We start from the raw sequence: 18,556 nt of genomic DNA, 5'->3' as shown, positions 1-18,556 counted from the left end.
CCCCGCTGCTCCAGGCTCAGCAGGCAGGGCGCTGACAGGAGGCAGGGGTGGCCCCAGCTGCGGGAGAGCTCCCGGCTCAACCTTGCAACGCCAGGCAGCCCGGGAACCATCCATGACCCAAAAACACACGGCAGCGCGTTTTCTGCCAGGAGCAGCGCGGCTCCGAAGGTGTCCTCAGGAGGCTCACCCCAGCAAGGGCCTGGCGGCTCGGGCCGCTCTCCCCGCGGGCACCCGGGCCCGGCAGCTGCGCCCGCTCCCTCCGCGCCGCTCCGCGCCCGCGGGGCTGACGTCACCCTGCCCTGCGCCGCCCGCGCTGATTGGCTGCGGGTGACGTCAACGCTGTCTATTTTTTTTCCCCCTTTTTTTTTTTTCCCTTTCCCCCCTCACCCCCCCGCCCGCTCCCGAGGCATGACCTCATCGCCGGCGCATTCCCGGCGGCGCGCGGAGCGGCGCGGAGCAGCGCGGAGCAGCGCGGAGCGGGCCCCCCCCGCCCGCCGCGGCATGCGGGCCCTGCGGCGCCGGCAGCGGCCGCGCCAGCGGACAGCCCGCGGAGCGGGGCGGCCGCCCGCGCCCGCCGCGCCGGGTCAGTGCGCGTCCCCCCGCGTCCCTCCGCGTCCCCCCGCGTCCCCCCGCGTCCGCGCCGTGTCCGCGCGGGACGGGGCCGTGCGCCCCGGGGGAGGCGGGGAGGGGGGCGCGGGGGGCGGTGCGGGGCGCCCGCGTGTGGGGAGCGGAGCCGGCATCGCGCCCTGAGGCGGCGGACAGCGCGGCAGCATGTGCCGGTGTATGTGCGTGTCTGTGTGTGCGCCTAGGTACAGCGCTGCGCGGGTGTCATGGGGGCTGGAAGGACTCTGGTGCGAGGGACAATAATGTGTGTGAAGTGCTGGGGCTGGGGAGGGAGCAGCCCCACGGCGGGGATTGGGGAAAGAAAGGGGGACGGGGGGGGGGGCTGGCGCTCCGCGGCCGCGCATGTCGGGGATGCTGCGCTTGTTTTCGGGGCGGGGGGGTGGTGGAAATCCCACCCTGCCTTCGCCGTGTGCGGTTGCCGAGCGGCCGTGGTGCAGGTGAGGAGGGGGCTTGGGAAGCTCCGGGGAATACCCGCTGTCCTGCCGGGCCGGGGGTGGCGGGGTTTTCTGGCGGGACTGAGGGCTGGTGTTTGAGGAACCGGTGTTAACAGAGCTGTGGTTTTTCTGATGATGAAAGAGGTTGGAGTGTCGCCCTGTGTCCTTGGCGTTTAAACGAAGCCGGCATGTGTTCAGCAGCGGGGGTTTTCATGCAACACTTCACTGCTGCGGCTCCAAAGGCGCTGCTCGCGATTAATGAGTTAAGCTGCTCGTTTAAAATAATCCTCTCCACCTCCCCTAATGTGCCTGGACCGATTGATCACCCCCCACGCACCCTCAATCATTATACAGTGATAAATGTTGCTTTCTGTGCTGAGCGTTGCTTGTTTTTAAAGATTCCTGGTTATTTCCCTTATTGATAAATAAGTTCCTTCTCCTTCCTGCTCCCCCCTCCCTTTTCTCCTCCCCCAGAATTAAATTCCTGAGCAACAGCAAAAGCTGATGTCAGTGCTTCAGCTTGCATTGGGGGAGCTCTGTGCACAGGTCAGTAATTTGCGGTTTCGTTAGAAGGAAGAATGCGGTGCAGTGCTGTTCTGATAGGGATATTTGGATTTTTCTGGGCATGGATGCGTTTATCCCTCGTATTGCGGTAGTTATCGGCGGCTCTCTGGTGGGAGCTGGGTGCTGCATAAGCATATGTAGGAGAGACCATCCCTGTCCCAAGCAGCTGGCGATGACGAATGCATTGGGAATGGTTGCCAGAGGTTCCATCTCCCTCTGATTTGGGGTAATAAGGCAGACCCCTCTCCCGCAGGAAAGGGTCGGGATATCCAAGCAGCCTGAACAGGTAGCGCTGAGGATTGTGCCTGGCAGTGCAGGGGCCATGATAACCTTGAGAGCAGCTTGCCTGTGGAGCGGTGTTTGACGTTGGCGTGCATTGTCTCATCCTCCTGCGCTGAGGCAAAGGCTTGGGCTCGGCTGTGGAGAGCTTTGTTTTCGGAAGGACTCGATGCATGGGAATTGGTGCTTTTGGGTTTGGCCTTGCCTCTGTGTGCCTCTGCTTGCACTGTCGGAGGGCGGCCGTACCGGGAGGACTCTTTCTGCAGTAGAGGTTTGTTGGGGTTCGGGTCTGCATGGGGGTTTCTGCACTTGCTTTGATTTTGGTTGTAACAGCTCCCAAAACAAAATAAGCTTTGGCACCAAGAAAATCCTCCTGGCCATAGCGTATTTGGGATTTTAAAACACCCTCAAGGACTTTGCAGGTGTCTTGTCCCCAGTTTTGCCTGGCACAGCCACAGTGGCAGAGCCTGGATGTGTAGGATTGTCCAAATGGCTGGGACAAGAGTGGACGGGTGAGAGTGTGAGCAGCACTGGGATGCCCAGATGCCTCTTTGCAGTGGCAGTAGGCAGAAATTCCTGCCCTTTTGGCCCATTGACAACGCAATTGAGAGGCTCAAACCTGAGGCTGGAGGGTTTCCAAGCTGAGATGACAGCAGCTCACACCAAAAGTCTTCTAACACAACAGATTGTCCTCCCGTGGTTTTCACTTGTCCCTGCTTAGACATAAGGTAAGGAAAACCTGAATCTACCATTGTTTAAAATCTAGCCCCAGCTAAGCTTGGGAGAGCTGAGCAAAGTGGCCAGAGTCCTTAGGAGCATTCACTGGGGACTCTGCCTGGAGATTATTCTTGCAAATACTGCACCGTGTTTGTCTGCAGAGTGTGTTTTTGCTGGGTGCTAGGCACCTCGCTGAGAAAGCCACTCAGCCTCTGGAGAGTTTATATTCACCTAAAATTAAATGTAACATCACTTTTACTATGAAAACACCCCTGAGGGCTGGGTAGGACTAAGCAGTAGTGTCTGTCCCATGCTGCCAAATTGGATCTTAAGAGGTGGGAGAAAACTCACTTCTCTCCTGTGCAACCCCGTCCTTCCCCAGGAAATCTCCAAAGGCTGGAAAACTGTTGTGGCTCTGGATTTCTGAAGTGACTTCTCTTGGCATGAATATGAGTGAGTCCCCATTCCATCCCTACCCCTTGCCTTTGCACCAGCTGCTATAATCTACATGAGGGATAGGGATTTTTCCTCTTTGGATTTGCTTCCTTGCCTTTGAACAAGGCTGTTCTTTGGGATAAGAGGTTAATTTCTCTGGTGCGCAGCTTGGCTCCCAAAGCCCTGGGCACAGTCAGGTGCAGAGCACGTTCACACTATCACGAGTGGAAGGAAGAAAAGGAGGTGCTCCAGCATTTGGCAGCCCTGATTTGTGGCGCAGGCTCATAGGACGCTGCCATCGTACTGAAACAGTGCCAGCAAACTGAACCTGGTAGAGAAGGAGGCGATGAAGAGAAGGAGCTTGTGGGTGCTGACCCCTCTCTCCCAGGACCTCTCTCTCCCTGGACAGCCAAGATGCTGCACTGGAAGAGTCTGTAGATCTTTTTGCCCTCTGACACGTGTTTAATGGCAGTGTTAAGGGGGAGATGGTTGCAGAAATTCCCAGGTGCTCATGGTCTCTGGGTCTCACTGCACTCTTTTCCTTGCTGCTATGCAGAGAAACTCCTGCAGCCAGACTGGCAATGCAGTCATCCTGAGGAAAGCTTTGACACTCCTTTGCATCCCCATGCCCTCTGGGTTTTAAAACCTGTTTTTCAAGCTTTACATTTCTTCTCTGAAGAGACACCTGTCCCGCCTGATGCCAGTGGGAAGGAGGCACCTGACGTAATTATGGCAGGCTCGGGGAAGGGAGGTGAGTGGCCTGGGAGCATTCATCAGATAAGAAGCTAAACAAGCTCTCTGCTCAAGATTTTCTCAGGCTTACTCAGGAGTCCTGGGTGTACTTCTGTGTGCAGGATTATAACACAGCCAGGGGAGTGTGAGGGAGGGTATAAACTGACCGTGCCAAGATGCTGTGTGCTACTGGTGTCAGGGGCTGCTGTCAAAGGCAGGCAGAGCTTGTGGTGTGATTAGCAGTAGTGAAGGTTCCTGCAGGAAGAGTGGGTGGTGTAGTGCACCCCAGCAATGGCTTTGCCTGCTCATCTGATGGAGGGGGAGGCCATGACATGTCTCATCCCCGTGGGACAGCTGTTTTGCCAGAAGTGGGCCAGCAGCTGAGACCATGGTGGAACATACCAAGCTCTGGTCATGGTCTGTGCCTTGGCCACCCTGTCTCCTCTTTATCATGAGTTCATGGAGAGGAAAAAATCCTTTTTTTCTTCCAAGAGATGTTTTTTAGACTTTCCACTCCAAACCTTTGGATCCATGCTGTCCAAGAGGCTCATTTGGTTCTCAACCATCTTCACTCTCCAAGGAGAGTAAGAGTAAAGGGTGGGCCACTCTGGGGGGCTGTGCACCACACAGAACCCTGCTCAAACTATGCTGCAGACTGCCATGGCTCCTGTAGCATGGCTGGCTCCATTTCTCTGCTATTGGGTTCTTCCTCTAAGGTTTTCTAGACCCAGTTGGACAAGATTATCTAGGTTGGTGTGCAGGAGGCTTCTTCTTTTGCTTTGCCCAGGGCTTCTAAGGGGTTGGTTTTGCTGCTTTGGATCTTCAGTTTCCCAAAGTGACAGGTATTGTTTGCATGGTGTCTTGGAAGGATCAGCATTTCAGAAGATAGGTGAAGTGCTAGCCCAGGCTGGGTTCAGAGGAGAACCTGGAGGTGCTCACTGGAAGCTGGTCCAGTACAGAGTCTCCTGTTGTAAACAGGGAGCAATAACAGGACAGAAATGTGGGGACTGTGTGCATTAAGCTGAAGCTTACTTAAGAGTCTCTCAGGAACCTATCTGGGGCTGGAAATCCTTCTTTGATTCCCTCTTTTCTTCATGCTCCTCTTACGCCTTTTTCCATGTTGTTTATTGTGTGTGGAAAGCACTCCTGGTTCCCCGATGTGTGCATGTATGCCTTGCCTGCCTTCACTGTATTTTCTTTAAATAAAGCCTTCTCTTGGGGCAGAGACCTTGTGTTCTTCAGGAATTTCTCCAGAGTCCTTCAAGGTCCTCTAGCAGTTTGCAGAAGAGGCTCTCTGTGTAGGGTTTCTGCATGCTGAGTTATGGGGAGCATTATTTCTGAGTCCACTGGTGACTGGGAACAAGTCATTTGGCAACCAGAATGGCAAGACAACCTGTTCTGGTGTTGATGCTCATTCTCCTTTAAGGGAGAGAGGGGTTGGACCAGCTGAACTGCTGAGGTCCCTTTAAACCTAAATTGTTGCATGACTAGTCCATAAATACCCACCGTCCTGCTTCTCCCAGGCTTTTGTAGGATACCTGTTATTAGGCAGTGCTGGTGAGGGGACATGAATGAGGTGGACCACTGCTTTGATCCTGTATGAAGATTCCAGTGACAGCATGACCCTGGCATTCTCTCCTCTACCACGTCCTCCAGCCCTGCTAATGATGCAGTGCGTCTTTCCAGGCTGTCTCTGTCAGCCCACATTCCTCATCCGGCACGGAGGTGCGCAGTGTGCCCGCATCCTGGCTTTTCAGCTCGCCTCTTTTCGGCTTTTTAATAGGGGATTTAGTTCTCCGAGGAGCTCTGCTGTCTACAGCTAGCACATGCTAATTCAGCTGATGCAGCAGAAGCTTGGGGAGAAATTTCAGTCTGTTAGGGCACTGCAGGTTTTTTGCATCGAGCAAGTCAAGCCCTCTCCAAACGCTAAACCTGTGCCTGCATAAATCACATGTCTCCCATTGAAATCCAGACCCTCCAGACAAAGAGGGTCCATCCGTCTCTGGGGTGTGCTGCTGAAAAGAAGCAACCAAGAAGTATCTACAACATCTGATTGTTTTTGCGTTGCCTCTAACAACCCTTATTTCCAAGCTTGCGATGGCAGCCTGGTCCTCCTTGAGCCGTGGCTTGAGTGGAGTTATTCATGCCATCTTCATCTGCCTTGGCCGGCAGCCCTGCGTGGGGAGCGGACGGGCGCAGCCAGAGCCTCGCTTGGCACTTGAGGCTGTTGAGGGCTGGTGCAGAGAGGGTGCCAGCACTGCTGACTGGAGCTAGCCCATGAAAAGCCATGTTAACCACTTTGCTGCTGTCAGGGACCTCGTAGAGGTGTCCCCAGCAGCTGTGCTGGCTCAGCAGGGCTGACAGCCAAGCAAGCCTGGAGCTGTCCTTAACACCTTACCTGCTGCTCACTTCAGGTTCAGCTCTTCTGGTGGAAAGTCAGAAGGATGCAGCAGGGCAGGAAGGTGACCCAGGGGGATGAGCCTCCAGCCAAAACTGAGCCAGGGCCCTCTGAATTGCTCTGTGGAGTGGTGAAGAGACAAAATGCCTCCCACACATCAAGGGAAGTTGACTGCTGCAAAAAAACCCGAATGCAAATCTCTGACTGGGCAGAATCTCCCCAGACACATCCTTTTGTAAAGCACTCTCATTGTACCATTAAAAATAGATCGGTGCGTTCTCCGCTTGCTTGCTGAATGCTGATGCCTGTTAATTCTGTGTCATCCTCGCAATCCCTTCTGCTTTGAGCTCGGCTGCCTCTTTGTCTGGCACCTGAGCAAGGTTCATTCAGCAGTACCTGCTGCAAAGATAAGAGTGAGCTCTGTTGGAGTCCAGCAGGACAGGTGGGAAGGTGAGGGTAACTAAACTGGTCTTAGCTGGGGGTCAGCTAGCCCAAAAGGGGCAAGGTTTGGTGTGATTACCCCAGCTTTCACTTGCAGGGTCAGAAGCAGGGCTTCTGTGTGAGAATGAGACCTGCTGGCGTGGAGATGAGTTGGAGGATGCTTAAGCTCTGGGTGGATATCATGATATATCTCTGGGGGTTTTTTTTGAAACTGGGGTTAAAGTACACATATATGTCATGTTTAACATCTGCCTGGAGTTGGTGAGGGCAATATTGCCGCCTGTTTCCTCAAGCAAATGAGTCCATGTAGTTTGCCACTCACAATAGCAGTGATAGAATGGATTCAGAGAGAAGACCCATGTACTAAGTGCTGCAATACCCAGCTCTCAGTCAGGAGGCCAGGCTGCAGGATTTCATACATGAGGAGCTGTGGCATCTGACCAGCAAGCCTTGGCTTGACAGGGTGGTAAGGATGGAGGAAGACATGCAAACCACTTTGCTTGACCCCTGTGTCACCTCAGATTAAGAACAAAACCAGCTGGTAATGAATCATGGCCCCCAAGGGAAAAGGAGAAGAGTGGGGCAGGAGCATCAGCTTGGGCTTTCCCTGTCTTGTGTGTTTTTTCTAGATAAAGGTAATCCTCCGAAACTCGGAGCTGGTGCCTCCTCGTTGGGGCTGTGGTAGGAAGTAGAACCTGATCTGACACGTGCTAATTCATCCCAAACCCGTGAGCAATTTGGCTATTGTGTGCATATAGGAAGTTCGGCAGGCCTTGAACCGGGTCAGAAAAGTCTTGTAAAATGTGTTTGCTGCCCTGGGGAATGTCCCATCCCATGGAATATCAGCATAGCCCCTTGCCATCTCCATTAAATTCTGGAGCTCTTAGGGAGATTCACAGTTTTGTGGGAATAGGGTAGCATAACTGTGGACATTGGCTTCTGCTGGCTGGAAACCTGTGCTGGGATCTGCACCTCAGTTTGCTCTGGTACTCATCAGAAACTGCAGACAACCTGGCTGAAGGCAACAACATCATTATTCTTCACTGAGTCAGGGGTTCTATTTGTCATTTGAATATGGGGGCCTAATGACACTGCACTGGGCAGTAGCCACTGTCATTAGTCACTGCACTGTGCAGTGACTGCCCCTGTGTGTGCTGAGTGCTCACTTTGGCCTCACCTGCAACTGTCCCCGGCACTCTGCTGAGATGGACAAGTTCCTGTCACTGGGGATTGTGCTTAAGAAGTGAAATGCTATATTTATCTGCAGCTTTGAAGAACCGCAGCTTAATCCTGTGCTTTCTTTCACTTGGTGTGTAGGTGTTGTGGGAAAATAGGACCCAGGTCCTGGAGACCCTTTCTCCAGGAGACTGCAAATGCACCCAGCAGGTATTTATGGTGTTTGTTTTCCTAGGATGAGAGAGCCAGACCAGCCCTGCAGAAGTATCTGACTGCATACCTTTCTGGGCTGCCTGTCTGCTCTTGTTGTAAAAAGGCAAAGAAGCACCTTGTCCCCAGGATAAACCTGCTGGGCTCATGGGGTCATGCAGCAAATGGTGGGGATACCAGGCAGTGGGCAATAAGGGCTCTTGAAGATCAATAGGACTAGGTTTCCCTTCTCCAGCATGACATGTCCTCTGTGATGTGTGCCAAGCTGCTCAAAGCAGAAGGTGCTTTTAGCTCTGGGGTGAGAGTGCGGCCAGCTCTTGGCTTGGCAGGGTGAGAATGGAAATGGGATAGCTTTGGTATTAGAAAACTGCATGCTTGGGAGCAATATCCTCGACATGGGCAAAGGCAGTGATTAAATGGCTGGCTGGTCATGGATAACCTTTGGTCTTGGCTTTTGTAGGCTTTAAAATGAAAGCTTGTGTTTATACTAAAGGGGAAAACCATATAAATCATGTTAAAAGGACAAGTCTAAGAGGAAGAGCTACTGCCTTTGTCTTCTAGACTCCAGCTAAATTCCTTTCCCTGCTGTCCCCATTGGCTTTTCCTGACTGGATCTCCAGATTGACCACCATGACTGCAGTCAGAAATTTTTCTGGGAGTGGCCAGTTTATAAATCGTTAACTGCACTTTTTGGTGGAAACAGGCTAGGAGGCAATTGCATTTGCAGTCATAACCCATCCAAAGCTGCTGGCACAGTATCAGGTGTTGGGAGAGGATGAGGGTCCCCTTTGCTTGGCTTAACTGCAACCAAGAGAGCCAGTCTGCCTTGTGGGGTGAGGGTGCATGGGAAAGACTCTCTTGTAGCTGGGTACAACTTGTCCCCTTTCCTTTTGTCCCTGAGCTGTCCCATGCCACCAGCCACGTACCCAAGGCTGAGCACCCCCATGCCAGTGCTGCCATGTGGCTCCACGCCACGTCCCTTGTCCGGTGTGAATGCGCCATCTGGCACTTTGCTGAAGGACATCCTGGCCCTTCAGCCACGTCCTCTGGTGGAAAACACTTTCTGGATCACAGGATGCAGGTGCAGAGGGCAATGGGAGATGTGGGGAGGCAAGTGGGTGCTGTTTGGTTGCGTGCAGCTCCTTGCAGGGCTCTCTGGCATGCTGCTTCCAGCCTACATTAATTGAAAGGAGGCTGCATCATAGAAAGGAGGAGAAAAAAAAAATTAAAGAAATCATGAGATCAGCAAGCTTGAAACCCTGGCAAAAGTGCAGCGGCTGCCTCCGGGTGATGTCCTGTGGGAAAAAGGGAATGCTGCCCTTTCCCTCCTTCCTGAAGTGCTCCATCTGTGGAGGGGCATGCGCAGGAGCTCTTGTCCTAGGAGGAATGTGCCTGGGGTGTGCAGGGAGCCAAGATGAGGTTGTAAGATCAGTGTGGATGAGGCTGTGGGGGAGTCCTCTGTCTGCCATGTGGGTGTCAGGGGTTAGAACAGGGCAGTGGATCTCAGCTTGGCTTAACTGACACCCGGAAAGTCGTTGCCATCTCCCCTACATCTTCATACTGCTGGGGCTTGGGAGATGTCATTCCTCCCCATCTTTGAGATTCACTAGGGAAAGGTGGACAAGTAGATTTTATGTCTGAGTTTGTGGATGTGGTTAGTGGTGTTTCCCAGCCTCCTTTTAAGGAGCAAAGGAAAAAAAAGAAACCACTCCATTTTTCCATCATCAAGCAGAGAAATCTTTTGTGCTGCCTCTTAAAGGGACCTCGAGTAACTGCTGAGAAATCATCATCAGTTACATCACCTCCAAAACGGCTGCTGCAGGCACCTGACAGCTTTGTCCCACTGTTACTCTGGGGAATCATTATGCTCCAAATTCCTCGTCCTTGGAGAAAGCCTGCACGGCTCGCTGGGAGGGAGGAGCCGCTGCGCAGTTTATGATGCCGTGAGTGGCAGAACAGGATCAGGAAGATGGGCTGAGGTTTCCAGCAGATGGGAGCACAGAGCAGGGGACACATCCTGGAGTTTCCTAACCTCATCCCATTGGTGAAGCTGGGTTCGTCAACCCGTGCAGGACCTGAGCATCTTTCTGGGAATGAGCTGAAGGCACTGCAGCAGCATTGCCTCGGGCAGGAGAGCTGCCGTTGCCTGGCAGCTGCGGGTTTCCAGGGAAACCAGAGGTGCTAACTTGTTAATGAGCCCCGCATCCCTGATTGCTGCTGCAAAATAATAATAATTAGTAATGGTCCTATGATTTAGGAATCCCTCAAACAGCATGAGCCAGCCGAGGGGAGTTTGCTAAGTGCTGAAGCACTTGAAAGAAATGAGGGGATGAGGAAGGAAAAAGGGCGTGGGGCTTGGAAAAACTGCTGCGTTTTGCATCTTAGGAAGTGTCTGGAAACCTGGGGTCTGGTGGGCTTCTGCCAGCATCCCAGCAGTAAGCCTGGGGCTGGTGGCAGGGCTGACCTGGATGGATGGAGGAGCCCTGGCCAGGCAACATTTCAGTGTGGGGCTCACAAGGCACAGATATTTCCCCCAGCCCCCAGGGCTGCAAGGGGGAAAGCCAAATCACTTAGGCTAGTGCCACTGAGTCCCTGGTGGAGACAGCAGTTCTTCAGGAATGGCTGGGGACAAATAAATGTTTCTCTGTGGTGCTCTTATCCCTCGGTAAACTCAAGGTGGAGATGCCACCAGAAGAGTGTGCTCCTGGGATGAGCATCACAGGGTGCGTGCTGTAGCTCCAGTCTCACTGGTGTGACAAAAATGTGTTCCTGCAGCAAGGCTGGTCTGCCTGTGGCAGTGGGGGAGCAGCCCCTCGACGGGGCTGCCTATGGGATGGTAGAGTTCTCCAGGACACAACACTAGCTTGGTGCAAGGACTGGACATGCTGGTTAGTGAGGTTTAGAGTTGCTGTAGAAACCTGCTGTCCTTCCAGCTGATGTCTCCAGTAAAAGAGAAACCAGATCTGTGCCCTTCTCATATCACATCTCTCAGCTGGGGGCCTTGTGCAAGACGAGCAATTGAGGGAGGTGGCTTCCATCTGGGTGATCTGCGTTGGGCCAGGACAGGGATGAGTTCCTGTGGTCTCTCATGCCACATGGATAGACTCAGGTTGAGGTGCGTTCTGGGTTTTCTTGCTCTCTTGCCTGGCCTGCCCAGAGGAAGGTCACAGCCAGGCTGAGCACTTGCCCTTAGCCTGGCTTGCTGTGTGCATCCCTGCCATGCTTGTGACTCCTGTGGCCAGCTCCCCTCACCTACACACGATCATGGCGGTGACACCGGGGACAGAGTCCCACTGAGTGGGCAGTTGCCCAGCCCTGTGCTAGTCTCTGCCCATCTCTCCATCCCTTGGCTGCAGTGTGGCCTCTCCTGCTGGCTGTCCCCATTCAGCTAAGCCATGTGCCCATCTCCTCATTACAGGCACTCCAGGGAGAGGTGGGATTAAAGGATTATGATAATGTTCTTCAGGAACACTCAAGAAGATTAAGATGGCTTTAATAAACTGGTAAGAGAGGAACACAGCTATGTTTCTGAAACCCTAATTTAGGTTCCAGGTTAACCTTTTCCCCTGGTCTCTTCTCACCATGTTGAGAAGATCTCTTACTTTAGCAGTGCTCCATGGCTAAGCCTCTTCCTTCAGTTTTCCTTCTGACCCATCTGAGCAGAAGCAGAAAGACATCCTCCCTCCTTCTCTGGTCTTCCCAGCTACGGGACATTACAGCTTGTTCTTCTCTGAGACCATCTCACACACAGCCTGCGAGGTACTGTGAAGGTCTCATAGCCTCTGCTGGTACCTGGGGATTAACTCACCACCCCTCAGTCTGGCTTCAAAATGTCCTGTGGTTGCTGTCAGAGAAGTTGCTTGTCTGCCTTTGACCTGGCAGAACATACACAGAGAAGTCCCTCTGTCTTGGTTCTAATGCCAAGGTTACAGCTCCCCGTGGCCACACTGGGCTGGCCAACTCCATCCCCTGTAAAGGAAAGAGGGGCAGGACGGACTTACCTTGCCCTGCCTTCCCCCACATCTTTTGGGTGGACCTGGGAGTGGGACCTGTTTGATGTGTCACATGTGTCTACAGAGGTTTATCTGGTGTTCTGCAGGAGGGGGGTTATTAGCTGACCTGGGAAACCTCGTCTGTCTTCTCCAATCTCCTCCACCCAAGGTTCCGGTCATCTGCCGAACTTTATGAAAGCCTCTTGTGCCTGGGTTTCTCTTAGAGTGACAAGGTGATCAGGATCTGTTACCTTTCCTAGACCCCTCTGTGTCTGAGACCCCCAAAGTTTACCCCTTATCCGCTATCTGGAGATTGGATACCATGTTGTATCCGGAGGAACTGTGCAGTGCTGGATCACTCTTTCCTCCCGCTCCACTCATCCCTCTGCCACAGTATTATCGTAGGGTTTTTTGTCTGTCAGCTCTTTCTACTCCCTTTTTATTTCTTGGATGTAATTGGAAGAGCCAAGAAGCATTCACAGCCTGGTGTCCTGATGGGGAAGGGAGGCAGAAAGTGGTTTGGGGAGTGGGGTGTGAAAGGAAGACGAAGGGGAAAAGCTGGCTAATTTGCATCCTTTCTGAGTGCCCTGGCTCTATAGCCAAGGGACAGCAGGGGGGCTTCTGGCAAGGCGGTAGCAACGTAATGAGGTGTGTCATATCCCAGCAGGAGCCAGCCTCGCTCCCCCTCAGACCCCCTAATTAGAACTGTTTCAATTTTTAAGCCCCCCTGAGGAGAGCTGGGGGGAGCGGGGTTCCTGCAGCGGGGGGACCGCCCGACACCCGCCGAGGGGGCTGCTGTAATTGGAGTTGCTGTGAGGAGCCACGGAGCGCTCCGTGGGGCCGGGCACAGCGATGCCAGAGTGCCACGGGGCTGCCAAAATGCTTGGTGCCAGGAGGGGCCGTCGCTATCGCAGCTTTTGGAGGATTTTTCCCTCCTGTAATTTGTATTAACACATTGGCAGAGGCAGCAGGGGTGTCATACAAGGGCAGAAATGTACTGCACATCCTAATGCAGCCTCCTATTGGGAGCTTGGATCCTGAGGCTGAAGCCTGGGACATCTACTCCTGCTTTGGGAGGCAGGTCTGGTAGCCCAGGGAAGTTTGGGCTGTTAGTGCTGGAGTCACGGGCCAGAGCAAATGCTGTAAGCCCGATCCTCACATTCTGTGGCTTTCCATTCTTCCCCTACAAGCTGGCAGTGCCCTCCAGATTTGGTGGCTGGTAACTGAGGTCCCTCTCGTGTCACCCGGTAGCGTTTCTGACTCATCTTTTTTGTATCTTGAGCTACCAGGTGCCTCCAGGTGAGAGCTTATGGGCACTGCTGGCTTACTCGGATCAGGGTGACTCGTAAGCCTCCTCTAGTCCGTGGACCAAATCCTGATCCTGCAGAAGTCAATGAAAATCTTTACGCTGGCCTTTTCAGGCACGTTATTCATAGTCCTAATTCAGATGCATTAAAGCTTCCATGAAGCAGCTTGTGGGTTCTCTCTAAAACACCGTCTGGCAGGAACAAGAGGAGCCTGGTAGTAGCCGGGGCTTATTTTCTGAATGACTTCAGTGGCATTAAAACCTAATGCCATTAAAACATGCTTGCAGTGACGTGTTCCATTAAAACTTAAGAGGGCACCCTGAGCTGAATGCTCCCTGGCCTGCCTAATGCTCTTTCAGCATGGGCTGGACATGGAGGAAACTTGTTCTTCACCTCAGAGAGCACCAGGCTCGACCCCCTCAGCTCCTAAGATGGAAACACGGGGTATTTGTATACTGGGTACTCCTGTATATGAACCCCCTTTCTAAGTCTGTGCAAGTTAGATGCTGAAAAGCAGAAGGCTCTCCAGGGCCATCTCAGTCCAAGTACAGCTTCCCAGCACCTCTGCCTTGATGCTTGGCCTGTTTCTTGAAGACAGGAGTAAAGGTCAGCTTGACTTCTTGTCTTCCAAGAGAGGTCATCTTCTCTTGACTTGCCAGGAGGCAAGCTGGCAAAGATACCCGTGAGCAGGCTCTGATAAACAGGCAGGTGAAATCCAGTGTGAAGTGATGAACATGAATGAGCAAACCTGATTTGGTGGTGTGTCTGATGGGCCCTGAACTAGCTTTTACCATGCAGCAGCAGAACCTTAGAGCTGAGCTAAGCTGCTTCTGTGAAACCATTAGCTCTGGGCTTGGCAGAGGTCAGAAAAAGCAAATTGAGTGCGAGGAACTGTTGGGCTGGGAATAGGGAAAGGAGGTGATATCTTGCCCCATGCAGGTCCCTGGTGTGCCTGCCTCTCAAACATGGCACATTGGGTCTGGCCAGCATAGCAAAAGGTGTCTTTGTAACTGGCGGCTATGTAGATGCTTTGACCTGAAAAGGTCTTTAAATACAGGTCTAAGTGTGGTAAAGACTGTGGAGAAGATTAGAGAACAGGCATATGTGGTCTTTTCTGGTGCACATAGTACGGGTCACCCAGAGGCGCCATCAGTAGCAGATTTGGAGCAAACCAGGGGAAGGACTTCTTCAGTGTAACTGGCAAGCCATTCTACTCCCTGCCACTGGCCACTGTGCCTGTCAAATTAAAAGCTGACATGGCTTCAAAAAAGCAATTAGACAAATTCACGGAAGAAAGTTCCACTAAGGGCTATTAAATACAAGGAGAAAACCTCTGGCTTGGCCAGCTCTGGAGCCGCACATGCTGGCAGGCTGGGAGAACGCACCTCAAAAGTGTGGCTTGTTGCGCTCTTCTGAAGGTTCTTCTGAAGACATCCAGGTGTCATCCTGTCCAGCTGATGGGTTGTTGTCTCCTTTCTTCTCTTTCCAGGTTCAGCACAATGAGTTGGCATTCTGGGTGTTAGCAGCCTGAGGAGAATAGGACGGGTGCTGCCCTGCTCACCCCTCACCCCTCGCTCATTCCCCTTGGGGAGACGGGTGCTGGCGTCCCTTGTCCTGCCCTTCCACCCCTTGCTCCCCACTCGCCATAGAGGGGACTGGCCCGTTATGGCTGGGGACAGGCTCCCACGCAAGGTGATGGACCCCAAGAAGCTGGCCAGCCTCCTGAGGAACGGAGCGGAGGGCACCCTGGTCATCGACAGCCGCTCCTTTGTGGAGTACAACTCCTGGCACGTCCTCAGCTCCGTCAACATCTGCTGCTCCAAGCTCGTCAAGAGAAGACTCCAGCAGGACAAGGTCTCCATCACGGAGCTCATCCAGCCTGCCTCCAAGATGAAGGTAAGGGATCTGACCCTTACCTTTCCTGGTGGGTGCTCACACCCTCTTCTCTTGTGGGATGCAGACTGGCCTAAGGGATAGGAATACGTGCATCCTTCCCCTCTATCCCTTAACCCCAGTATCTGACAGCATCTCTTTGGCACCCTTTGGAGAGACGGAGTGTGAGCTCATTTGGCCACAGGGCTGTCCTCGGGGACCTGTTCTTTGCCCCCACCCCACTGATGTGGCTCCCTGCTGCAGCAGCCCTCCCCAAGCAAGTCTAACAGGTATATCAGCCTTAGGACTTGTCTTACTCCAGCAAACAACCCACCAAAGCCTTCCTGGAGCTGTAAGCTTAATCCCTTGCTAAAAACTCTTCCCCTCCCCTCTGTCATCTCTAACTCCATTCAGGGACATGTAATCCTCCTCCCCTGTGACGCCAGAAGCTCTTATCCGGTGTCATGGCATATTATCTCTCCCAGGCTCCTCTCTCTATCGCTCCTGGTTAAATAATAGAGGTGGCTCTGAGCCACGGAGCTGGGCTGGAGCCCCGGCCGGAGCAGTGCCGGCTGTCCCTGCGGAGCCGTGGGCTGGGTCCTGCCGTCCACTGAGGTGCTGCCGGACGGCTGCGCCGGAGGATCCCGCAGTGGCCGCGGGATGAGCCCGAGGATGGTTCACCATCCGAAGGGTGGTTTGCCGTCCCAGCCCGCCCTCCTGCCGGTTCGCTCCCACCGTTCCCCCACTCCCGCCTTGTAATTTTATGGCAAAGCGAGGGTAATTCAGGCGATTAATCAAATGCTGGGCCCAGCTGGAGCCATCTGCGTCGTGTCCCCCCCCCCTCCCGCCACCCCGAGAAGCCACCGCTGTCCGCATTGGCTGCCGGTGACATCACCCCGCGGGATCAAGGGGACTGGCAGTGCGGGGGGGCCGGCCTCGCGCCAATCTGCTTCGGTGATGCTCTGGGCTGGGCGATTTGGAGGGGATTGCAGAGACTGATTCCTGAACGGCTTTAGCTGCTCTTAAACCCCCTGGAGTATAAAGCAGAATAATCAGTTTTTCGCAAGCTCCGAGGAGAGCGGAGCGGCCGCCCTCCTCCCGGCGAGGGTCACCTCTGCAGTGGCCGCTGTCACGTGGAGCGGCAGCAGCAGCAGAACAAGCGATGCGCAAGGGGGAGGAAGAAGAGGAGGATGATAGGGAAGGGGGAAGCATGGAAGAGTTAACATCAGCTGATGCCATCCGCCTGCAAACCTGCAGCTCGCCAGCTGCAACGGAGCAGTGGGCTCCCAAAGGGGCCGGCTGGTCCTTCCTGACATTCCCTGCTCTGTCCCCGTAGAACGAGCATAGAAGGATCATTTTCTCCTGGCTCCTGGATCATTGCATAATGGTCCACGTACTGGCTGGGGATGTGGTTATAACCAGGGATGATAGGAGAAGAGAACAGAGGCGTTGCCATCGTCTTTAATCCCTTTTTGCTTTTCTTTTTGATATGGCTGAAATCCCTCCTGGCACATCCATGGGCAGGAGGCTGCACGTCCCCACTGCCGCTGCTCTGCACAGCCCCTGCCATGCCCACCGCTTGCTGGCTCCCCCAACACATGCAGCCCAGGAATTAATTAAGCTTTAGGACACCCTTGAGATGTTAAGCCACTTGTCCTAGGAAGCTGGGCGGGGGGGATCATTGCCATATTCTCATCTGGCATAAAGCAGGGGTGGTGGCTGTGGCTCAGGGTGTCCAGGCCTTTCTGTGCATGCACTTGTGTGTTTGTATTTTGGGGTGATGAACTCTCTTATCACCCTTTCTCCCTCTCCCTGCCTCGCGTTTCAGTCACTCGTGTCATGACTGTATTTTGGGGCTCCCAGAAATTAATATGATCTGCTGCCTCGGGGTGTACAGATCCTCAGAAGGGGATGCTGAAATCTGCTTTAGACCTCTGATACCCTGTGTAATTTCCCTGCCTCCTCTGCCTCCTCTGGTCAACACCCCCCAGCCCTGCTCTGCCCTGGCTCCCCGCACTGGGGCTGGGGGGCGGGGGGCACGGCTGGCGTGGGGAGCAGATGGCAGGAAGGGTGACATCAGTAGCGCGATTGTCCGGCCCCATTATTCCTCCTGACGGGCCTCCCGCCCTCCTCCTGTTTCCTGCTCCCGGCCGGCCGGGGCTGCCGAGACAAAGGCGGCTGGCAGCGACGAGGGGCTGTCCGGGCAGCCAAAGGGCAGCCCCGAGCCCTCGCCTCCTCCCACTCCTCCTCGCCTCCAGCAAAGAGAGCTGAACCTGCTCATCCCACCCCGGCGATTCTAAGGGTGGTGTTCGCCTTTTGGGGAAGGAGACAGAGGCTGATACAGGGCAAAGCGTTTGGGCAAACCCCACCTGGCCGCCAACTCCGCTCCTCCTGCTTGCGTGCTGGCGGGGGGAGTGGATGAATTTGTATCATTTTCTTTTCCCAGTGCTTACTCTCCTCTTTTCCACGTTGCTGATAAGGAAGGGTACCATTAATAATGCTTCTGTGGGCTGCAGTTTGGAGTGATGCTGTGGGATTAACAGCAGCTCCTGGCTTTTTTTGGTGCAAGGAGAGGAAAGGACCATTTGGGAGGAAAGAAGAAATGGAGACATGTAAAATCCCTTTCTTTTTTCCAATGAATTATGCCTATGATCCTACAATTGTGGCAGCTATAGCTGGCATAGACACTGCTCCCCAAGCCCTGATGTGGACCGTCTTCCCATGGTGCCCGATCTGGGAAAAACTGCAGCAACAATTCCACTTGCAGTCATTTCCCTCCACACAAAAATGGTACCAACATAATTGCTCTGGCTGGTTTTGAACCCTTCTCCCAGTGCTGACAATAATAAATTCTCACAATAAAAAATTCCAATAACAACTGGAATAATTCATCTCCTCAGTGCAGTTTGGAGAGCAGAGGTTGTGGGAAATTCCTGCTTGGGTTTTTCACTAGCATTTCTTTAGGGAAGTGTTGAAAATTTTACTTCTTCGAGATCCCTCTGGAAAGTCCACCTCTCAACCACTTCTCGCTTCCTGAAATGGAGCAATCTCCAGAGCAACTGTAGCCATGCTTTGAGGCAAGACAAGGGTCTCTTCAGGCGCTGGGAATATTTATTTATTTGCATTAGGAGCTTGGCTCTGCAAGCAGCTGTTTTGCTTGAGGGAAAGCCGGGGCTTATTTTTGAGCCATGTGCCTGGCTGCTCTTTATGTTGATGGAAGCCCTGTTATTTCAGTGGGGTGATTCACTGTGTTTTGAAACAATACGTGACTGAGATGTCAGTAGTAATTGGGATAATAATAATAGCTCTCTCTTATCTTAGCCTGGATCACCTGTAGAGCATCATTATCCCTGCTTGGCAGCTGGAGAGAGACGG

The 18,556-nt window shown here is 53.5% G+C and overlaps 1 protein-coding gene across 5 annotated transcripts in view; it reads left to right on the top strand.

The window, feature by feature from the left end:
• Positions 1–533: 533 nt before the first annotated feature.
• DUSP8 (dual specificity phosphatase 8) overlaps positions 534–18,556 on the top strand; it is a 46,403-nt gene continuing 28,380 nt past the window's right edge. The window contains exons 1-2 of one of the 5 annotated variants that reach the window (XM_039552188.1): positions 534–583; positions 14,799–15,205. In XM_039552188.1, coding sequence (XP_039408122.1) covers positions 14,975–15,205 — 231 coding nt within the window. In that variant the 5' untranslated portion in view covers positions 534–583; positions 14,799–14,974. Of the gene's footprint in view, positions 584–744; positions 810–994; positions 1,062–1,392; positions 1,605–2,251; positions 2,630–14,798; positions 15,206–18,556 lie in introns of those variants that run through there. The other 4 variants (XM_039552189.1, XM_039552190.1, XM_019285981.2 and 1 more) reach the window with 4 other exon arrangements.

This window comes from Corvus cornix, chromosome 5 (assembly GCF_000738735.6).
Source record: "Corvus cornix cornix isolate S_Up_H32 chromosome 5, ASM73873v5, whole genome shotgun sequence".
NCBI classification, from domain to species: Eukaryota; Metazoa; Chordata; class Aves; order Passeriformes; family Corvidae; genus Corvus; species Corvus cornix.
The sequence above is the reverse complement of the archived record's forward strand: the minus strand, read 5'-3'. Positions and strand labels throughout refer to the sequence as shown.